At 40.7% G+C, this 22,990-nt stretch overlaps 2 protein-coding genes across 3 annotated transcripts in view; one reads left to right on the top strand and one right to left on the bottom strand.

Moving 5' to 3' along the window:
• The window catches only part of GPLD1 (glycosylphosphatidylinositol specific phospholipase D1), a 64,023-nt gene extending 53,162 nt beyond the window's left edge, over positions 1–10,861 (top strand). The window contains exons 19-26 of the mRNA XM_024752022.1: positions 117–258; positions 1,078–1,183; positions 1,272–1,365; positions 3,718–3,894; positions 4,241–4,401; positions 5,589–5,615; positions 5,911–5,961; positions 8,489–10,861. Of these exons, the coding sequence (XP_024607790.1) occupies positions 117–258; positions 1,078–1,183; positions 1,272–1,365; positions 3,718–3,894; positions 4,241–4,401; positions 5,589–5,615; positions 5,911–5,961; positions 8,489–8,575 (845 nt within the window). The 3' untranslated portion in view covers positions 8,576–10,861. The remainder of the gene's footprint in view (positions 1–116; positions 259–1,077; positions 1,184–1,271; positions 1,366–3,717; positions 3,895–4,240; positions 4,402–5,588; positions 5,616–5,910; positions 5,962–8,488) is intronic.
• The window catches only part of MRS2 (magnesium transporter MRS2), a 30,482-nt gene continuing 18,262 nt past the window's right edge, over positions 10,771–22,990 (bottom strand). For both annotated transcript variants that reach the window (XM_024752027.1, XM_024752028.1), the window contains exons 8-11: positions 21,782–21,934; positions 21,410–21,527; positions 13,806–13,919; positions 10,771–13,304 (exon numbers count right to left, since the gene is read on the bottom strand). In XM_024752027.1, the coding sequence (XP_024607795.1) occupies positions 13,194–13,304; positions 13,806–13,919; positions 21,410–21,527; positions 21,782–21,934 (496 nt within the window). In that variant the 3' untranslated portion in view covers positions 10,771–13,193. The remainder of the gene's footprint in view (positions 13,305–13,805; positions 13,920–21,409; positions 21,528–21,781; positions 21,935–22,990) is intronic.

Here is a 22,990-nt window from a genome sequence, read left to right as displayed (position 1 = left end):
TGTGGCAAAAACTCAGCCCAGTGAACCCATTTCTCATTGTCCTACAAAAGGGGCCCACTCTTTCCATTCTGGTAGTCTTTCCACATAAAGTAAAAGGCACTGGTTGTCTTGTGTAGAAGAGCTGAATGTGGAGGCGGCCAACTGGATGGTGCGAGGCGAGGAGGACTTCGCCTGGTTAGGATACTCCCTTCATGGTGTCAGTGTCAACAACAGGACTTTGCTGTTGGCTGGGAGCCCGACCTGGAAGAATGCCAGTAGGTGAGCACTGATGTTGGGGCCCAGGGACCAGTGAGCACGAGGGGCAGGTGCCTGTAGCCGTGGGAGCCCACTGAGTGTGGGGTTCAGAGGAAGCAGCTAAGAAATTCTTACCCTTCAAGGAAACGCTAAGGCTCTGGGGCAAGGTTGCAAATGTTCCTTTTTAGACGTTTAAGAGAGAGATGGGTGTGTTAGTTTGCCAGGGCTGCCATACAAAGTACCATAGGCTGTGTGGTTTAAGCAGCACGAATTGATGGTCTCATAGTTTTGGAGGTTAGAGATCTGAGATCAAGGTGTCAGCAGGGTTGGTTTCCTCAAGGGCGCCTCTCCTTCGCTCACTAGACGACCACCTTCTCCTTGTGTCTCACACAGCCTCTTTTGTGTGCCCCCATCCCTGGTGTCTTTCCCTCTTCTTACAAGGACACTAGTCCTATTGGTCAGGGCCCCACCCTAATGACCTCATTTTAGCATGATTACCTCTTTAAAAACTTTATCTCCAAATGCCATCACATTCTGAGGTACTGGCAGTTAGGATTTCAACATATGAATTTTGGGGGAACATAATTCAGCCCTTAACAGTAGGCATCCCTCTATTTTGTCAGTCGGGAAGTAGAATGGTTAACCTCACATCTGGAGAGCCTTGATATTGGGATTCATTCTGAAAGCACCCCACGCTCATGTCTAGGTTCACAGGGACCAGGGGCATACAGGGAGGGGGGCATATGCGTGGGGAAGATGTGGGTTGTCTTTCCTTGGACCTCAATACCTGGCCAGCATTGAACCCTGTGCCCCATCAGCTAAGACCAGTGTGCTTCATTCCAGTCTGGACCATTTGTTCCACACTCGTGATGAGAAACAGAGCCCTGGACGGGTATCTGGCTATTTCCCACCAAATTGTCAAAGCCGGTTTACCATCTCTGGAGACAAGGTATGACAGCCCCTCCCTCCCCAGGAAAGTGGACACCACAGTGAAAGTTTTCTTAGCTGTACTATATTGACTTACTGCTATTTTACAGGCAATGGGGAAACTGGGTACCTCCCTGTCCAGCGGCCATGTGATGATGAATGGGACCCGTACACAAGTACTGCTGGTTGGGGCCCCGACTCAAGGTAGGTCGCCCGCCATGAAACTTGCTTCCTTTTAGTCATGAATATTTCCTTTCCTCATTAATAGCAAGCTGGGTCACCTTGGGGAAGTTAAACTCCCTGAATGCAAAACACAGCTTATAATATCTACTTCAAAGGTTTGCTGAAAATCACACGTGAAAGTAACTTGGTGTGTTTTTAAAGCTCCTATCCCATTGAGCTTGGAGACGGAGCAAATTTTATAACCCAGTTCACCAGGAACAGGTCTACTCTGAGGGTGTATGTTAATAAAACATTATTTTGTTTGATTTATGGGTGAGTTAAAAGAACAAAACAAAAATCTACTCCCTCCAAGAGTATAAAAGTAAGTTATGCTTATTATAGAAATTTGTGAAAATATAAGGAAGGTATATAGAAGAAAAAAATCACCCCTTATCCAGATATTTTAAAGCTTAAATGCATACATATTTTTTCACACCTAATATTTTATATCTTAAGCATGTTCTCATGTTAAATATCCTTCTAAAACATTACTTTTGATACTTGTATCACATTTTTTCCATACACACATGCCAACATTTACTACCATCATCCTATTGCTAGAGGGTCTAATCTTAAGACTCTTACTACACATTGTGAAATTATTTTTCATAAAGATTTTCATTTCGTACAATATATTTGAATGATACGTAGAAGTGGACTGGGCAAAGGAATGGTTAAATCTTTCCTTGCATGAGTAAGGACAAAGCATTACAACAGAAAGTTGCTGACTTAGCTTTGGAATAGTTTTTTTCTTCTTTACAGAGTCTAGGTAGTGATTTCTAAACTCTTGCAACACACATTACTAATTCTGTGTCAGCACTCTTGCCCTCAGAGTGCTGTGAATTAGAGCTTCCCAAATTTTCTTAGTTTTAGTCCCTTTACTGCCTTAATAATTTTCTCCATCATCAAATATTGTATAAAATACAGAATATAAAGGTTGATTATATATGATACATATATATAAATGATGCTTTTTGAGATAAGTATAAATTCACATGCAGTTGTAAGAAATAATAAAGGTCATGTTACATTTTATCCAGTTTTCCCCAATGATGATAATCTGCACACCATAACCAGTGTCACAACTGGGTTATCAACAGATACAATCCACCAATCTTGCTCAGATTTTCCTATTTTTACTTGTATTTTGATTGTATTTCACCCACATAATTTGAGGGGCCCAGACAAAATTTGTTACCTGAACTTCTGGATCATTTTTCTTAACAGGAGAGCATAAAGCCAAGCACAGGGCCTTTCTCAGTATGGGGCCCCGTGTGACTCAGTAGGTTGCAGATGCTGTGTTTATGTGCTAACAGCTTAGCTCCTTTGGGGTACTGTACCACTTCTCAAACCCTGGAATCAGATTAGACACCGCTATCCTCATCTCGATCCACACTGATTTTCTGGTGGTACCTGCATTTTACCGTAACAACCCATTATGATAAAATCCCAGTTTTGCAAAGATGTGACATCATTGAAAGGAACATAGGGATCTAATGTTGAAACTATGACCCACCTCCAGCAGGTAGGTCATGTGGCATCCGACAGATGTCATTGTGTTACCAGCAAAAGTTCAAGATACCTGCAGTATCCCCGTGAGTTCGCTGAAGCGTTTCAGTGTATAGTTGGGGAATCACAGCTCTAGGGACAGATTAAGTTAAATGTGAAAAATCTGATCTACTTTCAGGGCAAGTTTGAGTAGGATCTCTGGGTCAGAAATGTGGCCACTATATACAAGTTTGAATATTCAGTGAGGATTTTAGAGTGCTGATTAAAAACTATGAAGTACTTTCAGTATGAAAAAGAATACTCAACGATGGCAAGGTTGAAGTGAGATGGGAACTGACACACTGCTTGTGAAATGTAAATTGATATACCTTTTCTAGAAAGAGGTCTGGCAAAATGGCAAGAGCCATTCCCCAAATCCAAGGCTCTATGGGCCCCTTCTAAGAATCTGTTCTCATAAAATACTCAGAACTCTGGGGAAGGATATTTATCATAGTATTCATTACAAAAGCAAAAACTTAAAAATGGCCTGAGCGTAAAAAGAATTTTATAATCTGCAAAAACCCCCATTAAGATGTGTGTATGTATATGTAAGGATATATCATTGTCCAGAAAGAAATATATGCTTTATATACGTTTTCTTCTTTATACTTTTTTGGGGTGTTTCCCACACCTTTTATAATGATCATATATTAAAAAAAAACCTTGGCATTCACAAACTTAACTATCTCACAGTAATCCTGAAAGTGACACAAAGTAACCGATAACTTCTATGTCCTATCTTCGTCCTTGTGATGACAGCAGTTACCATACTGTGGTTTATTTCAGATGTCGTGGCGAAGATGGCATTCCTGACCACGACCTTGCACCAAGGTGGGAGCACTCGGATGTATGAACTGCCACCTGACTTGCGGCCTTCTCTGCTCAGCACCTTCAGTGGAGACCGCCGCTTCTCCCGATTTGGTGGCGTTCTGCACTTGAGTGACCTGGATAACGATGGCTTAGGTAGGAAGGAACGGTGTCTCGGGCCAGTAAGAAAGTCCTTTGCTTAATTGATGAGTCCCCCTAATTGGCTCACCTAGGCTCTAACCTCATAATGAATCAAGACCAGAGCTGGATGTACAAGAGTAGTACTTTTTGAACATGGTGACACGAGAGCCACCCACATGAACTATTATTAATGAATGATAACAGAAAACAAAAGCCTCTGACTACATTGGAATGAAATCAGGACAGACCTAGTAAAAGGTGTACTAATATTATTTGTGGAAGGTTGGGTCAGGATCCACTAGTGTAGTGCAACAATGACAGCGAGTAGATACTTCCTGCTGCTGGTTTTCATTGTTTACAGATGAAATCATCATGGCAGCCCCACTGAGAATCACAGATGTAACCTCTGGACTGATGGGGGGAGAAGATGGCCGTGTCTATGTGTATAATGGCAAACAGGTCACCTTGGGCGACATGACAGGCAAATGCAAATCATGGGTAGCTCCATGTCCAGAAGAAAAGGTAACTGTTCTTGTACACAATTCCATACCATCCTGGGAAAGGATGGCTACTTGCTGATGCCTTAGTAAATTATGTCCACTACAGAACTCTTAATATTTCTGCCTGAACTCAGGTAGCCTGCCCCTTACCTGGGGTCAGGACACAATCCCTTGCTTGTGTCTGTAGGCCCAGGCTGCCTGCTTACTGGCAGTTCTGCTGTGTTCACCCCCCACAGCTGCAGTTGGATGGGGTGTCATATTGGTTCTTGGTCATAGCCGGCCACTGCTTGGTTAGGAGCCCACGGCAGAAGAAAACAGGCCACGGCCATTGGAGTTTCATGAAGACTCCCAATCTTTTTATTTCATCTTTCATTGCTTTGTTTTATTCCTTTTCTCAGGTGGGTTTCCTTAAGTTTCCTGGGTCTAAAACACTTTGGCTGTTATTTTTAAACTTAAAAATCACTTTTTAAATTGCAAAAAGTGAAAGTTTATTGTAAAAATATTAGAAAATAAACAGTACAAAGAAAATTAAAATCTACCTAGAATTCTACTCTACAGAGATAACGTCTGTTAACCTTTTGATGTGTATCCTTCTAGTATTTTGCTATGAACTTAATTGCTACCATTTACTGTGTATTCACTCTGTGCCTAGCACTATGCTACACATAAAAAATCTAATCCACATCAAAGCTATTAATTTGGTATTTTATACCCATTATAAAGAAATTGAAGATTGGAGAAGGAAGTTGTTACAGGTCACACAGCTAGGAAATAGCAGAACAGAGACTTGAGCCAAGAGCTGATTCTAAAGTGCACTCTTAACCACTACACTGTGCGTATCTTATTAACGGTGGTGACCATACTGTACAAGATTTTGTATACAACTTTGTTTTCTATGCCTTCCTATAGTCTTATACAATATATCTACCAGATACCTAGTATTTTATCTGTAGATAAACCAGTTTAATCATTAAGTGATTATTAGTCACTTAGTCCATTTCAAATTTTTGCTGTTATAGTAAGAAATATTCACATATAAACATTTTTATACATCTATTTTTCTGAGCTAAACTATAAATGGAATTTCTGGTGACAAAGAGCTTCTCTAAAATGAAGAAATGTGAGTGTAAGGGTGTAATTAAAATTGGTTTAAAAAAACCCCCATGAACAGTAATAACGTTGTCTCCCTTTCTCATCACTTTCTTTCAGGCCCAATACGTATTGATTTCTCCTGAAGTAAGTACCTTCTGAAAAAAATGAAAAACTACCCAAAAAAAAGCAGCCCTTCCCCTTATTTCAAGTTGATAAAATAACATGGTGGGTTTTTTTATAAATTGATTTTTGGCTGCGTTGGGTCTGTGTTGCTGTGCACGGGCTTAGGGCTTAGTTGCTCCGCAGCATGTGGGATCCTCCAGGGCCAGGGCTCAAACTTGTGTCCCCCGCATTGGCAGGCAGATTCTTAACCACTGTGCCACCAGAGAAGCCCCATGGTGCGGTTTCAAAGGCTATTAACAGACTGTGTGTTTTCCAGGCAGGCTCAAGGTTTGGGAGCTCTATGATCACTGTGAGGTCAAAGAAAAAGGTGAGTACCAAGACTGTACCACTTCGATATCTGCATTGGTTCTAAGACTGGGATTTGGGGATGATCTCATTTTGTATGTATTTTAGATTTTTTTATTTGAAAAATAGAGGGACACACACAAAAACTCACACATAATCCCATCATTTTTTGGTAAAAAGTTTCCCTTGCTACCCCTCCAACTTCATCCTCTACAGCAGGGGTTAGCAAATTACAGCCTGTGGGCCAACTCTAGCTGGCTGCCCGTTTTTGTATAGCCCATGAACTAAAAATGATTGACATGTTTGCATGATCAAAAAATATATTTTGTGACACATGAAATTTATATGAAGTTCAACTTGCAGTGTCTCAAGTTTTAGTGGAATATAGCCACGGTCATTCCTTTCCTTACAGCTGCTACTGTTACCGTTGATCAGTTGCCTCAGACTGACATCCCACAAAGCCTAACATATTATCCTGGGCCCTTCACTTGCCATACTGGCTAAGCACTGTTAATATTTTGGTTCTTCTTCTACAAGACTGTTTTTGTATGACTTTAGAAACAATACACATGTAACTGTCTTTCACTGCCTCCTTCCAGACAAGTACATATAGAACTGATTCTTTTCAATGACTGAATAGTAATTTATTGTCTGGATGCACCATATTTTATTTCTTTGGTTTACTTTCTCAATAGACATTTAGTTATTTCTCATAGTTATTTCCATTTTTTTTCCTATTACAGACAACGCTCTAGTGAGCATTCTTGTATCTGTATCTTTATAACTGTGCAAATTTCTCTGCTGGTAAGATTCCTAGAAGACTGCTAGGTCAAGGGGTATGCACATTTTGAATTTTTAATAGATACAACAGATTAAATGGGTTTTATCTTAAAATATACAGCTAAACCACTGATTCCACTCATTTATTTTAGGATATGACAGTGTATGGAATTATGCTAGGCTATGAGAGAGAGAGAAAGTTTTAAGATTTATACACATGGGAAGTTAAATAAAATGCAAATCAGTGTAGGATTAAATGGTAAAAAGTGAACTATGAGATGAAGTTCAAGTAGCCCTTGCTGTAACTCATTTATAGGCAAGCTCGAAAGCAAATACTCAACCATTATTTATACCAACTGAAGGGGGTGGTACAGATCATCTAAAAGTATATTTGATTCCTTTCTGTATAACAATGCAAATTCATCTTCCTTATTACATTTCACAAGTCAACTAAGACTGGGGGCCCCTAAAGCACTCAGTGTAAAGATAAATCAAAGGTTATCTTTAAAAAATGGACACACACAATCTGAGGATGATCAGAGAGGGTGGCCTTTTACTTGAGTAAAAGTTATGACTTTGAAGACTCCTTTCTCTACGTGAGCATTAAGTACTGAACTAGTAACCAGCTAGAACCAGGAGGCCTTGGCACTTACCTGAGTGGTACTGCCACTTCCTGTGGGGCTGCCTTCAGTCAGCCCCAGGGCCCTGGCGGAGCAGTGTTACACTGGGCACCAGAGAGGCAGACAAACCTGGTCCCTGCCCCCAGGTTCTTAGAGTCTAAGTGGAAAAATGAAACACCTGTAAGACCAGCAGGTCCATTTAGGACGACCAAAGGCAGTCAGAGATCAATGGAAGTCTATGCTGGTGGAGTCAGGGAAGGCCTTGCAGGGCCCCTCGGGCCTGAGTGGATCTGGAACTAGGAGTAGGCTGACTGGGCAGAGAGGGCAAGAAGCAGGGTAAGACTTGATTTTAGGTATGAAGATGGTTTAACCAGGAAATGGAGAGGAAACTTAGCTCACAGACTACAGGCAAATCCAGTAAATGAGTAATTCCATAAATAAGAGTTGAGATTTTCCCTCTTATCTGACACTAGTGTATTTAAAAAGATACAAGCAAAGGGTTAAGCATAGTATTTGACATATGGTAAAGGCTCAACATGTTAGCCTTTATTTCTGGATTCCAGTGGTAGTTTTCAAAATTAAGTCAATGAGAAACGTCACAGAAGGGTTGGTCATTTTATGGTCACAGCCTGCTCTACCACAACCCTATCAGCCAGTTTGATCAGCTACACCTCATTTATCAGCCATGGTCCAGAAAAACTCTTCACAGTTTCCAAAACTAAAATCCACCTCAAAAAATGTTTAAAAACGTGTACAAGCTTAGACCATTTTGAAAGACAGTTCCTACAATATTTCAAGCAGCAGGGGCAGAGTAGGTGGTGTGAACACACTGACAAAGGCCAGCCTGTTTGTGGCAGTCTTATTACGCAAGATATGCCGTCTACGCTGCACCACAGCTCAGATGCTGAATAAACACACATGGACGCACTTTTCCTTTATGTACCAGAGAAGGGACTAGAGAGAACTTCCTCGGCTGTGGTTTTCTGAACCTACAGATCTGCCAAAGGGGTATTTAAGCTCAAACCCTGGGGTCTGGCCAAAGTATTACTCATCTTTATATTTCCAGAGCATAACACGATGCCTGGACTACAGCAGGAGCTTAACAGATGTTATGAACAGAAAATGAATTCTGTTTTGTGTCCCCTACAGAACCAAGTTGTCATTGCTGCTGGAAAGAGTTCTCTGGGAGCCCGACTCTCTGGGGCGCTTCACATCTATAACCTCGGCCAAGATTAAAGGTTTCATTCCATTTTCCTAACCTGCCCCTCCCTCTCTCATGCCAAGTCATCTCCAGGGTGAGCGTTCTGGTGGACAGAGTGGTGCATCCAGTGGAGCCTTGTAGATCCCACCACAGGTGGGGCTCCTGGGGATGGAGACATACACACTAACAGCCAAACTATCTGGAAATAGGATACAGTAAATGGGGACATCAGAAGCAAGTGAAACAGCAAATACTCTGGTTAGTCATGTCCCTTCCAAAGTTTGTACCTAAACTTATTCCTAACTTGGTTCCTGTGCTCAGACCTGCTGTACAACCTATTTCCTCTTCCACATGAGTACCTGTGTCTTTCTGATGACTGGAAAGGCCTCTCTCTGGTTATCTCTTAGGAAAACCTCTGTAACACAATTCTTCCTAAAAATGTCCTTTTAAAGTTGGTGACCCATTCCAATCAAACTGAACTAGAAAGCACAGTATACAGGAAAAAGGCACAAGGAGGAGAAACAGAGTGAGGAGAAAAGTAAGGGGTGAGGCATAACCTCACAACTCCAAAATCATCTTGCAAATGCTGTGGTCCTTTCTTATGAGGATGATTGTATTTCCAATGTTTCATACAGTGAACGGCAAATATAAAAAGTAAAACATCATCTTACTGTGCCCTCAGATGCTTTCGGAGAAACGACTGTTCTAACAGCAGACGAACCTAGTGAGCTAGCCTGAAGTCATCCCACGAAGCCTTGGGTGCGTTAGGCTGCCACAAGCTGTGCCAACAGAACTAGAGCAGAAAGGAGAGAGATCTGTCCTGAGCTGGAGGCTACTGCAAGGGACCAAGAGGAGTGAGGCAGGCTTGTTTCTGCGCTGGTTTTAGCAGAGTAGATCTCATCTGCCAGTCCTGCAGGGTGGCATATTTAAGGGAAAGGAAATGTACCACAGGATTTCAGCTTCACTAAAAATCTGCAGGCATTATTATCCATAAACAGTAACTAGTTGATTCTCTATCAGTCAGGGTACAACCTCTTTCTTCTGACACTAGTGAAATGATACTAAAAAGCAGGAGAAAATAAAAAATGACCAGAGCCCTTCTCTTAGCTTCTCTGGAGGCAGTACAGAGACTGGTCAAAGGAGACAGGCATTCAGCTGAAGAGTAAGCTAAATCAGAAATCAAGGAAAAGCTAGTAGAATTACAACTGTGAGCATAAGGTGAGTATGTATATAGGAAAACAGCATAAACAGGCACATACCTAGATAGGACCTCTGGATCACTCCTGGGACTGTCTCATCTTTCTGAAAGAGGTATACTAGCTGCATGGTTCCCCTATGGCACAGCAAAAAGCACATAGAAACACCGTGTGGTTTTTGGTTAACAATTATTGGCAGCTCAACCTATTTGAAGAATTATTTTTAATTAAAAGGAAGTTTATTTTTAGGGGACCAGAAATTAGCTGTAATTATGAGTTTTTATGAATTGAGACATCTGAGTGTAGAACAAGCTAATGACACTGCATTTTAGTAAAGGCATGTTTTCACTATTGGATTAGAAGGATGCATACCTTCATATTGCCATTATTATAGAAAGTGTTATGCTTTACTAAATGATAGGGCCTATGTTTAAACATTATTCTCTACCTGAAGATTTTTATTTTCTCAATGCCTGAACATACCACATAGCAAGCAGCAGGAGGAGAGGGTTAAAATTCACAACGTTAGAAGCAGGTTTTCATATAGGATATCAAACCATACTAACCCCATATTCAAAATTATATAAATTGTACTTCTACTGAGTATATGGTAAATATGTAAAAACCCAGCATACAGGAAAAAAGTCTAATACCTGACAGTCTAATGTATTATCCTAATAGGTGGATTAAATTTTCACTCTACTATGTATTAACTGTAGTTCCAAGCATTGATTCTGAAATACTTAACAAAAACACCTTAGGGATTTAATCTCTCCTGAACACAAACCTGAACTTATACAATTTAACTCAAAATTACCTTTAAGATATCAGAACACATTTACATATTTGCAATTTTTATCTATTACCTGTATATGCCAAAACTTTCATCAAGGCTTCAATACTGGAATTGTTCTATGCCTTTGTATCACAGACCTACAGAGATTTGAAGTGAGTTTGGGAATAAACTCAGGTCTCTGAATTCCCTATTCCATGCTCCATCTGCATAGCTATTACTAAGGTAATGACAATAAATCCTGAATTTAGAGTGAGTTTAATATTGCAATCCCAAAACATAAAGCTTGTACAACTCTTGGAATAACCAAAATAAATGGCTTTTTAATATGACTATTTAGTGGTTATCAGTCTTTACCAAGGATGAAGCAAGTGTTAATAGCATCTTAAAATGACGTCTATTCTTGCCACATTTTCTTAAAGGCCTTACAAAGGCAATCTGTTAAGAATATCATTCCTTGTACTTATACGTGTTAAACAGAATACGACTGCCTGCTTACTCATAACTGAATGTTTGGTATTCTTTCACCTTACTTACATACTCCGTCTATTTAAATTCAAAATTTAAAACTGCTGAACATTTTTTTGGCATAAGCTGCTATTATTTGAGGGCTCTTTAATATAAGAAGCATCCTGCTACCTATCACCAAAGCAGAGCTAGCTGACAGCTGGAAATCATACTTGATTTAACCACCTTCAAGAAATTTAAACCATTAGTACCTTCCCTTCATCAGACTTATGAGGTAGTTGCATTTATTCTCCCACTTATTGATGCGACATGACTCATCAAAAATTTTATGTAAGCCCACAAACTAAGCAACATCAGAAAGAAAAAAAGACCAAAATTCTATCCTATGCCTGATCTTAACCAAATCAAGTTTTGCCCTCTGGACTTCCAACTCTTCATATGTCACAGTTAAGTGATATTTATTACCTTATTTTACAGTGATGACCTAAGATCAAAACTAGCAGCAGAGTGCTCTGAGGTGTACCAGAGAAGAGTGCCCTGTGAAATCTAAATATTGTCAAAGATACTTCATCTTGGAAATCATCAAACAGATGTATGATGCCATTCACATTCCAACAACCACACCATAAAGTGTGCTCCAAGACAAGCCCAGCCTGTTTCATGCTATTCTAATGTCCTCTCATAACCAGACATGGGAACAGGGAAGACTTAATACTTGTAACTTTTCTTTCAAATCGGCTACTAGATCATTTTTATTCCTAGCACTAAACCACCTGGTAAATGGACCCCTAAACTCCCTCATATGACACATTAGGGTATCAGGTATCCTCCAACATCATCAGGGTATGCATATTTATTTTACTACTAAATTTGTAGCACAAGAGCTGCTCTGAACACTCTAGAATCTTCTATGCATCTTTTGGAGGCAAATATAACTGTCATGTTCTATTGCATAACTGTACTTAACCTACAGAAAATAATTTGGGTTCGCCAAAAAGTTTGTTCAGGTTTATAAACCCAACATTAAAAGAGGCAGAAGATGTTAAGTACGATAGGAGCTTTTTTTTTTTTTTTGGCGGTACGCGGGCCTCTCACCATCGCAGCCTCCCCCGTTGCGGAGCGCAGGCTCAGCGGCCATGGCTCACGGGCCCAGCTGCTCCGTGGCATGTGGGATCTTCCCGGACCCGGGCACGAACCCCTGTCCTCCGCATCGGCAGGCGGACTCTCAACTGCTGCGCCACCAGGGAAGCCCCAGGACAGGAGCTTTGAGACATACAAATATCAGTCATTTGTTTTAAACCCAAATCTGACTGTGAAAACAAAAAGGTATCACAATTTTAAAGTTTATCTACCCTCTTGTTTTAGGAAGCCCATCTGTCAACCTCCAAGGTGTAGGCAAATAGATTAACTAGGCTACATATATTTTCCTTTTTGGGGTGACATGTCTATCTGTTCTAAAAACCAGGGAATGACCAAAACAGCTATAAAGCCGTAATAGAATGGAAATTCTTTCAGCTCAATTCCCAAAAGCTTTAATTATAGTCAAGCAAAGAAAAATAGTTTCATTGGTTGAGGAAGTAAAATTCTGATTAACTGGAATCTATATAAAGCTGACATTAAACTCATTTCCTTTTTTTTTATTCCTTATATAAAAAGGGGGCAAATACAAGAAAATAAGGTTATGTCAAAGACTGGTTTAAAGCACAAACTCCCAGAGTTTGTTTTAAGGTTAATATATATTCTGCTAGCTTGTCAGTTCAAATTCACAAGAATGTGATTCCTTGTACTAAGACTAAGGCAACCTGGTCTCATAACTGTGGGCTTGTCAAGTTTCTAGGCTTCATTTGGCATGAGGCTGCACTTTTGTTGACATGTATAAATTGATACCACAATCTATTCTTGTGTTAAGTTAATCTCTTCATGCCTTACATGTCTATAAAAACAGCTTCTTAAGTTTGTAGGAAATAGAACTTTGGCCTTTTACAAAACAAGTGCTTTGTTTCTTTACTCAGAATCCTGAAAATGCAATTAAGTTCTAGTACTGTGACTGCCATAATATTTTTAACATCAGACACTATAATTTAAAAGTGGTTTTTTCCCCAAGTCTCTGACTCTTATAAAAGAAAATAACAGAAGAATATCAGAATTCTCCTGTGACTACCATAAAAAAATAATTCAGTTTCCACCGGGTTGTGCCTAACGGTTTGTTAGGACACTCCTGCTTGATTCAAGTCCATCCGGCCTGAAGCTGTGTTTCACTTCCGTCCTTCTATCTGCCTGCAGTGTCTTTTTAGGTAAAGAGGCCATCTAAATGAAGCAGAAAAATTCGTAATTTTAGTTGTGTCGTTTAAAAGAAAAGCCACAAGTAAAACGATACATTAACCACTAAACGAGGAAAGGACTGCAAGCCACGTATCAGTGTCTTGAGCTCCAGGGGTATAAACTATAAGTGGAAACGTAAGAGAAAGAGGTAACCTGTGTATCTTTTCCTATACACGATAAATGCTCTCTACATTTCAATTTTGGTTATGACAAAAGCTGCACCACAAAGTTACTAACATCTGTCTAAATGTACAATGCTTGTCAGTGTCCCACACAGAATAAATTTCTAACTTATTTACTGTGCCAGGCCCTGCGCTCATAAGTGCATTACACACATTATCTAATTCTCCCTTTAATTACATGAAGCAGGTGGCAGATGCGAAAACTGAGCGAGGCTTAGAGAAATTAAGTAACCTGCTCAGGGTCACTTCAGAGCCCAGGACTGTAGCCCCTCTGCGGTACTGCTGTGAACCAGACCCTTCATACCAGAGGAGGCAAAGGAGCTTCCAGCTGTCGTCCAAGGAATGACAGCAGGCGCCTCCAGATGAGGCCACTTCCCATGAACATAATTCCTGTGATCAGCCAAAACACTCTATGGTCCTAAAAGAGAACACACAGTTAATTTCAATCACAAAAGGTTAGTTTCCTTAGTGATAAAATTTCCTGAACTTATCATTGCCCCAGAGTTTAAAAGAAACCTTCTGTTATTTGTACTGCTCTTTCCTATAGGAACTAAGAACAAATAGCACCCAGAGACCAAGCGTCAGAAAATAAATCAGAAGGAAAACATGATTTAAGAGTATTTTACGATCATCAATGAACCCACATTAACTGCTTTTACTTTGTGTTTCCTTCGTCTGTTTACATTCACACAAATTTCAATAGTTATAATAGTTAGGATCACATAGGACATACAACTTAATTTAAATTTTTTGCTTATAGCCAAATTTGCCAAACTGTGAGCTGAGGTGTCCTGGCATTACAGCACCACAGAATACTTTAAATTCTCAAGGAAATCAGAGTGCCATCTGTGGAATACCATGAGAACTGCTACTCTAAAATTGTTTCGACCTACCTTCTTCTTCCTGTAAGGTAACACGACAGAAACCCTAACATAATAAAAGAAACTTTTGGTCTAGGGATGCTGCAAAAAAATTACTAAGACACTAAAAGCATCATGAACCAAGAAAGTCTGGGAACCTCTGACTTACAGTGAACATTTTCCCTCACTGTCATTTTCTTTTCTTTTTTCTTTTTGTGGCCACGCTGCACGGCTTGCAGGATCTTAGTTCCCTGACCAGGGATCAAACCCAGGCCCCCAGAGTCCCAACCACTGGACCGCCAGGGAATTCCCCTCACTGTCATTTTCAGAATTGTATTATCTTTTGCAGTGTGATGCTTTTGAGTGCATGTGTGAATGTATAGAATCACAGAATTTATATTAATCTCCCACATGGAAGGAGTCTCAGCTACAGAAATGCCATTCGTTATTATCAACAATGGCTTGGTCTCCAGTGATTGGGAGCTCAATTTCCTCCAAAATGATCAGTAACCACTGATGGAAATTCAAGCCACATATGAAAAAGAAATCTGCCTCCTTTTTAACATGAAATTAGATGTTAGACATAATTTATCAAGAAGACAAGTGCTAATGTGAGTTAACTGTTTGGATGAACACATTTCCAGTTATCCTAAACGAAGACGCTAATTTATTAAGTAAAAATTATGTTTAAATGAGATTTAGCATACCCAGATTACTGTTGTTTTTTGCTATAGACTGGTTCTGTAATGCCCTATAAATCAAAAGTCTGGGAATGCTAAAATGTGATAAACTTGAGAGGTAAGCAAGTCCAAAATTCTATGTGTCATTAAAATACACACACAGCACAGTGTGAGACCTCTAGGAGATTAAGGGAAGGGACAAGTGTCTAAGAGTTGGATTTTTAATGCCCCCTCAGCTCTGGGCGTGCCCTGCAGTATTGTATGTTTAAGTACCTACCTTTCAAGCTCTTCATCTCTGCCACTGTTCAGTCTATCTACTCCTTAAAAATAAGATGCCTAGAACATCTTGATGTGCCAAAGGCTAAAAAAACACTAAAACGATGGGGACATGTCAAAAGTACTCAGAAGTCAGCATGAAAGGAACAATTTGAACACCAAGATAAATAATGACAGTAGTGACAGATTATAACTCATTGACTAAAGTAAGACCCCATGAGTCCATACTGATACAAATGAATAAATAACTGGGAGAGAAGGAAGGCTCTACTTTACAAAGAATAAAAGTAGGAGGAGTGATGAAATTAGAAATCACCATGTGATAATCATCATTGCAGTACTTGATTCAGACATGAATCCACTTTGGATCAATTAGTGGATGCTAAAACTAGAGGGTGCAAATTATTAGAGAACTGCAAATCAAAACCACAATGAGGTACCACCTCACACAGGTCAGAATGGCCATCATGAAAAAGTCTACAAATAACAAGTGTTAGAAAGGGTGTGGAGAAAAGAGAACCCTCCCCTACACTGTTGGTGAGAAATGTAAGTTGGTGCAGCCACTATGAAAAACAGTACAGAGGTTCCTCAGAAAACTAAAAATAGAATTATCATATGATCCAGCAATCCCACTCCTGGGCATATATCCAGACAAAACTATAATTCAAAAAGATACAAGCCCCCCTATGTTCATAGCAGCACTATTCACAACAGCCAAGACATGAAACAAACTAAATGTCCATTGAGAGAGGAATGGATAAAGAAGATGTGGTATGTGTATACAATAGAATATTACTCAGCCATCAGAAACAATGAAATAATGCCATTTGCAGCAACATGGATGAAACTAGAGATTATCATACTAAGTGAGTCAGAGAGAGAAAGACAACCATATGATATCACTTACATGTGGAATCTAAAATATGGCACAAATGAACCTATCTAAAAAACAGAAACAGACTCACAGACATAGAGGACAGACTTGTGATTACCAAGGAGAGGGGGTTGGGGGAGGGATGGAGTAGGAGGTTGGGGTGAGCAGATGTCAGCTATTATATAGAGAATGGATAAACAACAAGGTCCTACTGTATAACACAGGGAACTATACTCAATATCTTATGATAAACCATAGTGGAAAAGAGTATTTAAAAATGTATATATATGTATAACTGAATCACTTTGCTGTACAGCAGAAACTAACACAACATTGTAAATCAACTACACTTGAATTAAAAAAAAAAACTAGAGGGTACAAATTTGATGAATAGCAGAGTTCTTACAAGATACTTAATTCCACAGAGAAAAAGAGTAACTTCACAGGACAGAAAAGTGGGCAGATGCCACCTTAACCAAATGATCATAGTATCACCAGTAATGAGACAAACTGACATCAAGGGTCTCCTGATGGGATTCAATGTGAGGAACACACTGACACAATGTGTAACCAGAATCTAATAATGAAGAAAGAGTATCAAGGGCCAAACAACTGACCTACATTCTTTGTGAACGTCAAGGCCATGAAAGACAAAGATCGAAAAACTGGCCTAAAGAAGCCTAAGGAGACATGACAACTATATAACAACACACGATCCAAGATTTTCTATGACGCAAAGGGCTCTACTTAGCTGAGTGGTGACACCTGACCAGGATCCATAGATTAGAAAATAGTGTTGTTTCAATGTTAATTTTCTGGAGCTGTGGTTATGTAAGAGAATACATGTTTTTAGGAAATATATACTGAAATATCTAGATGTAAAGGGGCATCATTTTTTGTTTACTCTCAAATGATTTAGAAAAATATGTATATATTGATAGAATGATAGAGTAAATATGATAAAATGTTGCTGTTTGAAGAATCTGGGTAAAGGCTGTATGGTAATATTTGACTATTCTTGAGACAGTCTGGTATTATTTTAAAAAAGAAAAATGTTTTTCCTATCTTGGATTCACCATTGTAAATATTAACTCCAACTATACAAGAACAGGGAAACCTCTGATATTCATAGATTTAATGAACATCTCTCAACTCTCCTCCAGGAAACCTGGAGATGTCATTTGCAACTCTGGTGAGACACTGATCTGAATCTTGCTCTGGGAGGCAAGCCTAGCTCAGTACTTTCTACTCAGATCTCATTACAACCAGAATTATTGCATATGCTGAAACTATCAGAAAGGAATTTCTAAAAACTCTTCATTTTTTTTAAATGGGCATTTAGAGAAAAATATTAGAGTAAGCATAAGATAGAGTTAGCTTGTAAAGTGAGTATATGTACATAAAAATAGTTCTTAACAAAAATAATTTGGGAGAATAACAGGAAAGAGTTCTGCAGTCACAAATTGGGGAATTTGCAAAGGTCTTTGGAAGTACCTTCTGAGAATGTCCAGGGTTGGTCTATGTCGCACAAGATATTTTGGCGGCTACTGGACTTTCTACTATATTTGGGCTCAAAAGCCTCCAAGAGATTCCTGTCACACTTAGAACAAGCCCAAACTCTTAGCATGCGCCACAAAATCAACACGCCCTCCCCCTCTGTCCTTCTGACATTCTCCCTGCCTTTCTCCACTTGACGCAGCTCCCCTACCACTCTGGCCTTCTTGCTGTTCCTTCAACAAGCTCAGTGCAGCCCTGCCTCAGTCTCACATGCATGGTTCCCTCTGCTTAGATCACCTTCCTCCCAGGCCTTCCCACTTTCTCTTTTCATTCAGGTCTCTGCTCTAGGGTCACCTCCTCAGAAAGATCTTCCTCGACCACCCTATCTCTAGGATGCCCCTCGTCTCACCTCCTGCTAACAGTCTCTCCCTTTACCTGGCTTTATTTTTCTTTATGGCACTTATCACCTAATATACCATGGATCTGTTTATTCTCTTCTACCTCACTGTAATGGAATCTCCACAAGGGCAGGGACTCAATGCTATATCCCCACGGCTAGAAGCAGTGTTTCGTGTGCAACAGGCACCAAAAACCGTATCTGTAAGATGAATGAATGAAGTGTGTTGATTTATTTTTCTTTCACATCTTATAAGGAGTATTAAAATGACTACTGCTGACTTTGCTTCAGGGAGCTATAATCTTTTGCAGACTTTAAACAGCAACCGCAAACTTGAGGAACACGGCAAATGGGAAAGTGTGGGATTATTTGGGCACATATAACCAGGGGAGTAATTTTACTCGGCTGGGTTGGGGGTGCAGTCAGGGAAGAGTCTCCTTGGAAGTAACACATAAATTGAGACCTGAGAGAGAAACAGATGTTAACTAGGCAAAAACAGGTGGATGCCGAGGAGAGACATGTGGAGGCCCCGTGAGTAAGAATAGTGATGAATCAACCGATAGTGATGGCAAGGTGTCTGGAGACAAGATGGGGATGTGGGTGCAGCAGACCAGGAAAAGCCCTACAGGCCAAGGAATCTGGATTTTTATCTTAATGACAGTCAAAACCCCCTGAATAATTTTACACAGAAGAGTGACCATCAGATTTGCTTCTTTTAAAGACCACTTTATAAAACTGAATAGTGGTCCTGATGAGATGACATGGGTTGGACTTCGGCAACAGCCAGAGACAGAGAACAGATCTGTTAACGAGGACACAGAACCCAGCGCCAGAGTGTGCCTGCCAAATGCACATGCAGATTCATTTCTAGAAATCTCACAGTAAGACATCTTCTGAAAGTACAAGCCTACAGTGTTATGAAAAACCCTGCGAGGGGCTTCCCTGGTGGTCCAGTGGTTAAAAGAATCTGCCTTCCAATGCAGGGGATGCAGGTTCCACCCCTGGGCAGGGAACTAAGATCCCACCTGCCGCAGGGCAACTAAGCCTGCACACTGCAACTACTGAGGCCTTGCACTCTGAAGCCTGCAAGCCTTAACTACTGAGCCTGCACGCCTTAACTACTGAGCCTGCACCACAATTAGAGAGCCCACATGCCACAACTAGAGAGAAGCCCACGTGCTGCAACTAGAGAAGCCTGCATGCCACAACGAAAGATCCTGCATGCCGCAACAAAGATCCCACATGCCGCAACAAAGATCCCACATGTCGCAACTAAGACCTGACACAGCCTAATAAATAATTTAATTAAAAAAAACCCTGAGGGCTTCCCTGGTGGCGCAGTGGTTGAGAGTCCGCCTGCTGAGGCAGGGGACATGGGTTCGTGCCCTGGTCCGGGAAGATCCCACATGCCGCGGAGCTAAAAAAAAAAAAAAAACACTGAGAGTTCAGTGTTATATTAAAATGGAGCAAAGTGGAAAGTGCAAGTCTTGGGGACTAAATCCTAGTTCTGTTATTTCCTAGCTCTGTGCCCTTGGTCAAGTTACTAACATTTTCTGAGCCTCAGTTTTCCTACCTATAAAGCAGGGAAAATACATTCATTTTCAGAGTTTTGATAACTGAGTCAAATAAAGCATGCAACTGCCTGGAACACTGCCTGACACACAAGAATTTAAAAGAAAAAAAAGAAGAATCCCTCATTAACACTGCCTCACAGTGTACTACTGTTTGTTCAAACCCTTCCCATGTGTAATTACATGTTTTGGGAATCATAAGGTAACCTAGGCTATCTATGTTATAACAGAGTCTAACAATACGGCATGAATTTTAAATGAGTTAGAGTATATATTTTATTTCACTAGGGGAGTATGCATGTTAAAACTTTCTTTTTAAAATCCATTAAAGAGACTTTCCTGGTGGCACAGTGGTTAAGAATCCACCTGCCTACAAGCAGCTCATGCAGCTAGATATCAAAAAAACAAACAACCCAATCCAAAAATGGGCAGAAGACCTAAACAGACGTTTCTCCAAAGAAGATATACAGATTGCCAACAAACACATGAAAGGATGCTCAACATCACTAATTATTAGAGAAATGCAAATCAAAACCACAATGAGGTATCACCTCACATCAGTCAGAATGGCCATCATCAAGAAATCTACAAACAATAAATGCTGGAGAGGATGTGGAGAAAATGGAACCCTCTGGCACTATTGGTGGGAATGTAAATTGATACAGCCACTATGGAGAACAGTATGGAGGTTCCTTAAAAAACTAAAAATAGAACTACCATATGAACCAGCAATCCCACTACTGGGCATATACGCTGAGAAAACCATAATTCAAAAATAGTCAAGTACCACAATGTTCACTGCAGCTCTATTTACAATAGCCAGGACATGGAAGCAAGCTAAGTGTCCATCGACAGATGAATGGATAAAGAAGATGTGACACATATATACAAAGGAATATTACTCAGCCATAAAAAGAAACAAAAATGAGTTATCTGTAGTGAGGTGGATGGACCTAGAGTCTGTCATACAGAGTGAAGTCAGTCAGAAAGAGAAAAACAAATACCGTATGCTAACATATATACATGGAACCTTAAAAAAAAAAAAAGGTTCTGAAGAACCTAGGGGCAGGACAGGAATAAAGATGCAGATGTAGAGAATGGACTTGAGGACACAGGGAGGGGGAAGGGTAAGCTGGGACGAAGTGAGAGAGTGGCATGGACATATATACACTACCAAATGTAAAACAGATAGCTAGTGCGAAGCATCTGCATAGCACAGGAAGATCAGCTCGGTGCTCTGCGAGCAACTAGAGGGGTGGGATAGAGTGAGTGGGAGGGAGACGCAAGAGGGAGGAGACATGGGGATATATGTATACATATAGCTGATTCACTTTGTTATAAAGCAATTATACTCAATAAAGATGTTAAAAAAAAAAAAGAATCCACCTGCCAATGCAGGGGACATGGGTTCGAGCCCTGGTCTGGGAAGATCCCACATGCCGCAGAGCAACTAAGCCCGTGTGCCACAACTACTGAGCCTGTGCTCTAGAGCCCACGAGCAACAACTACTGAAGCCCGCGCACCTAGAGCCCGTGTTCCGCAACAAGAGAAGCCACCGCCGTGAGAAGCCCACACACCACAACGAAGAGTAGCCCCCGCTCACCGCAACTAGAGAAAGCCCGTGCACGCATAACAATGAAGACTCAACACAGCCAAAAATAAATAAAGTCCTCTTAAAAAAAAAATCCATTAAAAAAATTATCTTCAAAACATTTAAAACAACCTCTAGATTACTGAAATAATACATTCTCACCTCCTCAAGGGAAGATTCCAAATTCATTCCAAAAGCAACTCCCATTAGTCCAAAGAGCGAAAGAGAGAAGGTTCCCATGGTCAACTGTAGGTTCAACCTCATCATCACATTACGGTGGCTGGGGAGGAGAACAACTGCTTAGTTCAGAAGATCTTACCAACTACACGCAGCAAATTCACGGAATAATCTATTAAAGACCACACGGATTAAACATACACCTTAAAAAAAAAGACACGGCCATGTAGTAATTACAAACGATAATGATGGTATAATTCTTTCCAAAATGGAAAAACAAAGCTATCCTTAAAAGCTTTATTACGTTGTATTATTTTATAAAGAAAATACTGATTGTTTTATACGAGGCCTTCTTACCTGTCCAAGTTGATGAATATGATACTCTGTGAATCGTCAATCAGTGCCCTAAGTTCCCGAGCTGCATTGGAAAGGTCCTCAGCTAATCGGTAGTAGTTTTCCAACAGCAACTCCATCTCTTCTGCATGGTCAATCCCAGCACTGCTCTTTTCACTTTAATTAAGAGTTAACATAATTAACATGCCCCCAATACATGCATTATACATTTAGTACCACAGAACTTCCTGAATTAGTATAAAATATTCAGCTACCAGTGAAAAAAAACTACCCTTTGCCTTTACTATTATTGTGATTGAGGCCAGTCTGGAGTGGCTTTGCCAACTGATCCTAAACATGACACAGGTAGTTGAGGACACGGGTTCCATCCGTACACAGGCCTCACTGTATGCCATGGCCCTGATCCCAGGGATGCTCATGCAATGCTACCAGTTACAGGAAAATGCAGACATGTGAATGCTGATGAATTAGTGCAAATCCCAAATCACTATCAGGTAAAACAAAACCAAAAATTAAAAATGAACATAAAGAGCATTTCCTTTCCAAGGTAAATAATTAACATCATTTTCATATATGAAGTAAACTGTTTTTGAAAAATGTCAATACAGTCAGAGGCTCAAGATGGCAGAGGAGTAGGACGGGGAGCTCACCTTCTCCCACAAATACATCAACATGCGGAACGACTCCCACAGAACACCTACTGAACGCTGGCAGAAGACCTCAGACTTCCAAAAGGGCAAGAAAATCTCCACATAACTGGGTAGGACAAAAGGAAAAAAAAAAAGAGAGAGAGAGAAAGGAACCTGGAAGGGACCTGCTCCCAGGAGGGAGCTGTGAAAGAGGAAAGGTGTCAGAACACTGGGAAGTCTCCTCCCTGGCAGGCAGACCAGCTGGGACGGGGTGGGGGGTGGGGGGGGCTTCAGAGCCTTGTAGGAGAGCACAACAAGCAGTTTGCGGAGGGCAAAGCGGAGAGAGCCCCACACAGTCAGTTGGTGCTGCTGCCTGGCACTCCCCAGCCTGAGACGGTCCTCCACTGGGGCGGGTGGGGGCCGGGTGCTGAGGCTCAGGCTTCGGAGGTCAGAACAGGAGAGAAGACTGGGGGTGGCTGCCTGAGGGGGCTAGGGTGTGGTGTGCCACCACTGAGAGAAGAAGCCTGGGCCCCCCAGGGAGGTAGGGCACCACTGCTGGGGGGGGGCATGAGGGGGGGGCATA

This window comes from Neophocaena asiaeorientalis, unplaced genomic scaffold (assembly GCF_003031525.2).
Source record: "Neophocaena asiaeorientalis asiaeorientalis breed wild unplaced genomic scaffold, Neophocaena_asiaeorientalis_V1.1 scaffold165, whole genome shotgun sequence".
Classification (NCBI taxonomy): domain Eukaryota; kingdom Metazoa; phylum Chordata; class Mammalia; order Artiodactyla; family Phocoenidae; genus Neophocaena; species Neophocaena asiaeorientalis.
Note: the sequence above shows the minus strand (reverse complement) of the source record. Positions and strands in the feature narration are given on the sequence as shown.